At 54.9% G+C, this 6,000-nt stretch overlaps 1 protein-coding gene and 1 long non-coding RNA gene across 6 annotated transcripts in view; one reads left to right on the forward strand and one right to left on the reverse strand.

Moving 5' to 3' along the window:
- Positions 1 to 3,794, reverse strand: part of JAZF1 (JAZF zinc finger 1) — a 334,186-nt gene extending 330,392 nt beyond the window's left edge. For 2 of the 5 annotated variants that reach the window (XR_016222978.1, XM_089316041.1), the window contains exon 1: positions 3,201 to 3,508. Coding sequence is in view for 3 of the 5 variants with exons in the window: in XM_089316041.1 (XP_089172167.1) it covers positions 3,201 to 3,315 (115 nt within the window). In the remaining 2 variants the exon portion in view is untranslated. Of the gene's footprint in view, positions 1 to 3,200; positions 3,543 to 3,652 lie in introns of those variants that run through there. The other 3 variants (XM_089316035.1, XM_089316036.1, XM_089316037.1) reach the window with 3 other exon arrangements.
- On the forward strand, positions 3,140 to 4,650 carry LOC149121763 (uncharacterized). The gene is made up of 2 exons (XR_016222979.1): positions 3,140 to 3,277; positions 4,250 to 4,650. It is a non-coding gene; the product is annotated as an uncharacterized LOC149121763 (long non-coding RNA).
- The last annotated feature ends 1,350 nt before the right edge of the window (positions 4,651 to 6,000 follow it).

The following is a 6,000-nucleotide window of genomic DNA, read 5'->3' on the forward strand; positions in this document are numbered from 1 at the left end:
GCTCCCTGCTGATGAGCCTGGGAAAGAGTGGAGGATGGCCCAAGTCCTTGGGCCCTTGTACCCACATAGGAGACCCAGAAAAAGTTCTTAGCTCCAGGCTTTGGCCTGGCCTAGCCCCAGTTGTTACGGCCCTTTTGGGAGTGAACCAGCAGATAGAGGATCTCTCTGTCTCTCCTCTCTCTCTCTCTCTCTCTCTGTAATTCTGTCTTTCCTTTTAAAAGGAAAAAATAATAATAACTGTCCAGTTAGCTGCAAAAATGTACAGACTGAATTACAGGAAATATTGCCATCCAACAATATGAGGATACTTCAAAAGTTCATGGAAAATGGAATCAAAAGTATGAGTTTATTTTGGTGCAAAACAACTTGCTTCCATATTATGTGGAAAATGCACCTTACAGAAAAACAATGCATGGACTCCAAAAAAATTTTGCACCAAAATAAACTCATGCATTCAATTCCATTTTTCTATGTTTGCAGTACCATTGTGTATGCACAGAACTTTGACTGAAGGCTCTTTCACTCATACCTCTTCATCAAACTCACAACACTACCTCCTAATCAGGATGTGTTTTTATCTCTTTCTGTTCATTTCTCTTTTTTTCTTTTCTTCCTTTTGGCAGAGAAATAACTTTTTCAATTTTTTAAACTTCTGATGACTTGCACATCCATACCAGCCACCAGCCTTCCCTGCTCCTGAGCCTTCCCGCCTGCCTGGGGCCTGCAGGCTCCCAGTTCCTGCAGCTCCTCCGTGCGTTCTGCAGGCAGGGCTGCCTCAGACAGGAAGGGACCGCTTCCCTGCCCGGGTGTGCGGCAGTTCAGGTGAGCCTCTTCATCCCGGGAATGTCAAGTGTTTGTTCATTGGAACATTCACTCGTCATAAAGTTTGCTGATTCAAACTATTTGGAGGTGTAGTCTTTGATAACCCTATCATACAGTTCTCCTAAGCCACAGCTATCATTATAAATTTAAGTTTCCCAATGTTTTCTCTATTAAAAGAAAAACACTAGCCCTTTGGGAGTGAGATACTAGTACTTAAAAGCCGAGTTTTAGAAAATTTACAGAACCCTTAACCCTCTTAAAAATTGCACAATAAAAAGACAATGTCTGCAAACTTAAAAAAAAAAAAACCCTCTTTTTGGTTTTAAATCATCTAACTGATGATGAACTAAATCCTTAAGAAGGATAACTGTTTTTGAAATACGTTAATAAATCTAATTTCTATTTTCTTTTAACCAGCTACTCCAACCAGGCAGTCAATGAGGTAAAATTATTACTCAACTTACATAAACTATAGTTTATCCTGAAATAACTGTTAGTGAGAATGAATGGATATGCTATGACAGCTTTCTCCAACCTAGGAGATGTCTGTTTATACTTTTCAGGTACATTTATTTAATATATATTTATTTATACTTATTATTTTATTACTAGGTATAGGGGAAGGCTTGAACTCATAAAATTTCTACTGGAACTCTGCATTTTACTGGAGTTTTGGCTTTATTTTAAACCAGGCATCGTGAAAACGATTTATCCGTACAAGCCCTTTCAGTTATGACTATTCAATCATGATATGAATCAGCAAATTTGTTTCTCCATTAAACTGCTTCTAAGACTACCAGAACCTGCCTACCCCCACCGTCACACCTTATAGAGATAGAAGAACAATTACAGGGCCCTGCTTTAAACTTTGAAAGTTTCAACGCCTGGACAATTACTCATCAGAATTCTCTCTCGAAGAACCATCTTTACAGACATGTTTCCTATTGCTGATGGCCCACCTAATCGCATTCAACGTTTATTAGGCACCCACTGTGTGCACAGACAGCATTATACTAAGCTATGGAACCTGGGACTCTGCCTCCTTTTATTCGTGCATAAATACACAGTGGTCGTGATTTACCCGCTCAACTTTGTAGAAACGTGAGCTGCATCCACATGGATGAATCTATGGCGTTCATTTGGACGTCTGGGGGCCATCACCGGTCCTCGGGATTTGACAGCCCCATGAGGCACCTCTGTGGCCCCTTCACCTTCCGGGCCTCGCAGGACAACTCCCAGGCGCTGGCCACACCTTCGCAGGTGGCAGGAACGCCCGGGCCACACCAACCCAACCCATCTCCCTTCGCAGCGGCTCGGGACAGAAACGTGTCAAGGTGTTCGAGGACTTGTTGGAAGGCCCCGGGGTCCCGGGCGTGCAGGGCGAGCAGCCGCCCTGCGGGGCGCCCCCACCACGCGTCCCCCGCGTCCGGGGCGCCACGCAGGCCGCCGCCGATCCCCGGGCGCAGCCGGCGCACCTCGGGCCTAGCGCCATGGGAAGGGCAAACCGCAGAGCCGCGGCGCATCGAAAAGCCCGTTGGCCGGCCCCGGGGAGGGGGCCGCTCTCCAGCGGACGCAGCCGCAGGGGCCTCCGCGGCGACCCGGCCCCGCGGCGCTGGGCGCGGCCCGCGGGCACACCCGGAACCTCAGCCCGCAGCGCCCCGGCGTCCGCGCCAGGCCAGGGCAGGGGTGGGCGCCCTGCGGCCCCGCGACTCGGGACCCGGCCGGCACAGCTCTGCGGCCGCCCCGAGGCGAGGACGAGCGCCCGGTCCGCCCCCCGCCCGCAGCACCACACCTAGCAACCGGCGCTGACAGGACGCAGTGGCGGCGGCGGTGGGAGGAGGAAGCGGAATGGCTGCCGCGGTGGAGCCACCCCCGCCCCCCCCCCCGCCCCGCTCCCACCTCCCGGCCGCTGCAGCCGCCGCCGAGCCCTGACAGCTCGAGCCGGGGCGGAAGCGGCAGGCGGCGTGCAGCGCCCGCCCCCCGGGCCAACTAACTCGGCGCCCCAGCCCCGCGCCGGCCGCCCGCCCGCCCGCCGCGCCCCGCGCGCCCTCCCCGGCGCCCGGCCCCGCCGCCGCCGCCGCCGCCGCCGCATCCCCGCCGCCGCGCACCCCGCGGCAGCCCTCGCGCACGCCCCGCCGGGTCTCCGGCCCGCCCGCGGCACCTCAGGGCGCCCGCCCCCTCCCCCACCCGCGCCTCCGCATCCCGCCGCCCCCGCCCCGGGACTCGCACACCCCTTCCCCGCCCCGCCGCCGCCGCCGCTACCACCGCCACCGCCGCCGCCTCCCCCCTCCCGGCCAGCCCTGGCCATTCTGGGGCTTCTCGCCCCGGGCAGGAGTTTCCGCGCGCCCGGCACCCCCGCCCACCCCCGAGCCATTTACCGATGTGGTTGTCCTCGATGTGCTCGATGAGGTCGGCCAGGGTGGGGAAGTGGAGTCCGCAGCCCCCGAAGCGGCAGGTATTGGAGAAGAAGGAGGCGGCGGCGATGCCTGTCATGGTGCTACATCGAGAGCCCCCCTGGTGTCGGCTCTGCGAGCGCCGGGCGGGCGGGCTGAGGGAGGGAGGAGGCCGGGTGGGGTGAGGAGAGGAGGGGCTGGGGGAGGGGGAGAGAGGCGGGCAGAGGGGAGCGGAGAGGACGGGACGGAGGGAGAGGGGGCGAGAGCGATGGCAGGAGAGCGCCGAGCCACCGGGAGGCGGAGGGGAGCGGCGGCGGCGGCGGCGGCGGCGTCGGGAGCGGCGGGGGGAGGGGAGAGGCCGCGGCCGCTGGGAGGAGGGAGCCGGGCGCGCGGCCACAGCTGTGCGGCCCCGACCTCCGCCCGGGCCGCGGCCTCACCTGGCAGCGCCCGCCGCCGACTGTGCCGCGCCGGCCTGCGGGGCTCGGGCTGTCATATGTGCAGGCTGTCGGGAGCCCGGCTGCCCGTGGACGCGGCGCGCCCGAGACACACACACACGCACACACACGCACACACACCCAGCTGTTAATTACACCTCGTGCCCAGCTGGGAGCTAGCTCTCAGGGACCTGGGCTTGGGGCCACCTGTCTAGGTGCGACCCTGACAGTCACGGCGGGGGGGGACCCCGAGAAAGGTAATTGTGTGCACCTTATTCTTTAAACCTTCTTTAAAAAAAGTCCGTATTCTCTGGAGGTTTGTACCGACTAATTGATTTTAATGAACCTTCCCTCTAGGCCAGAAGAAAATCTTAGCTTTATTTAAATTTCAAAATAGAGTGCTTGGTTGTCAAGTGTATTTGACTGGGTTTTACCTATGTACCAAGGCTGTCTGCCCCTTTGGATGAAAACAAGAGCTGAAATAATGTCATTATCCCCGACTCCGGCACCACACTGCGCCCACCACCCTGCCCCAAGTCCCGTGATTGAGCCATCGGAGTGCACGCAGGGTCAAGGGTCATGTTTGCGCCTCACTTACAGGTGAAGAGACTCCTCCAATCAAGACGCCAGTCTTGTGAACATTGAAACCCTGATGTTGACTGCTTAAGCCCTCGGCTGAATTTAATAGCTTCCCCGACACCAGCATTTTGCTAAGAAGCTGTTACCTTCTAGTCCCCACTGCCAGGTGCAGTCGAATTTTTTACCTGACAAATGTGTGTTCTCCAGTAGCACTGGTCCAGGTGCCTAAGAAACAAGGCACAACAGCAGCAGCTGATGATCCAACAGGTGCATTTTTTGATACATGCATTCTGAATATAGCACTTTGTCTGAGGATGGATTTCACTTACCCTCTGGTGAGAAGCATAGGGAAACAGGATCCCCCTCGCGAACCATGTATATATCTCCAGTGTTATATCTAATAAAGGAGTTGTTGAGGTTTTTCATGTGAGTGTTTGAATGAAGACACGGGTGGTAATGCTGTCCCTGCAGAGTTTCTCAGTCTGACCATGGCCATCAGCCACGGGGGCTGTTTCTTCACCCCGGGCATTTCCTCCTGTGGCCCAGCACGTGTGTCTTCCAGCTCACAAGGTGACAGACCGGCTCTACGATAGCAGTAGAGTCGGATGGGGCTGGGGCAAGTGTGTCATTGGCCTTCGGTTTGGTGCCAAGAACGGTTTCCTGGGCCCAAGTGAGGCTGGGGGTGGGGCCTTGGTGGGCCTGATAATGAGCCAGAGGCCCAGTTGGCAGGAGATGAGGGCCAAGGCCAGACAAGGGTCTGAAGAGCTGGAGTTAGAAGTCTCGATCTTGAATTAGAATTTTGGCAGCTGTGCAGCGCATTCAGCTGCCCTGTCTGGGAAGGCCTTCCGCTGAGAGCAGGCAGAGTATCTGGCAGACACACACCACACCGAGTGGCGTGGAAATGCAAGGCAGAAATATCAGCCAAAACCGGTGCCAAAGCAGCCTCCCCTAGAGATGGGTGCTAGCCCCCCCCCCCCCCACACTAGGCGTCATCTGAGGAGTACCCAGAGCTCTGGAGAAGTGGCAGCTTTGTCCGAGGAAAAACTGTCTGAATGGAATTATTAGCTCCAGAAAGAGCATGATTGAGGCAAGAGAGCTCAGACATGGAAAGTGCTGGAGATGGGCAGGTGAAAGGTGAGGGAAGGGAGGAGCCTGGATATCAGTAATGCATTGCTCTCTGCTGTCTCCTGCCAGCTTTACCATTCCTGAAATAAAACCTTGGTGGGCCAAATTGAACAAAGGGATTTTCTTTTAATGATATGAGCCTAAATCACTCCGAAAATGGATCAAGGTTTTTACCCTGAAGACTTAAAACTATTTTCTCTATCTTAGACAGTTATTATTTTGTATCAGCTTACTTTGCCTGAAATATCCTAACTTAACTACTTTTCCATATAGAATGAAATCTTTGCTTTTGTGACACTCTGCTCATAGGGTTTTTTTTTTTTCAAGATTGAATTATTTACTTAATTACTCAAAGAGTGACAGAGGGAGTAGGGAAAGACAGAGGGAGAGAAAAAGGGAGGGAGAGAGGGGGAAAGGGAAAGGGAGAGAGAGAGACATCTTCTATCTGATGGTTCACTCCCAAAATGCCAGGGCTGGGCCAAGTGAAGGCCAGGAGTCAGGAACTCCACCTGGGTCTCCCACAGGGGTGGCAGGGGCCCAAGCACTTGAGCCATCCTCTGCTGCATTCCCAGGCATGTAAACAGAGAACTGAATCAGAAGTGGAGTGTCGGAACTGGAACTGGCACTCTGATATGGTTACCTGCATT

This window comes from Oryctolagus cuniculus, chromosome 16 (genome assembly GCF_051225735.1).
Source record: "Oryctolagus cuniculus isolate XC-2025 breed Fujian yellow rabbit chromosome 16, ASM5122573v1, whole genome shotgun sequence".
NCBI classification, from domain to species: Eukaryota; Metazoa; Chordata; class Mammalia; order Lagomorpha; family Leporidae; genus Oryctolagus; species Oryctolagus cuniculus.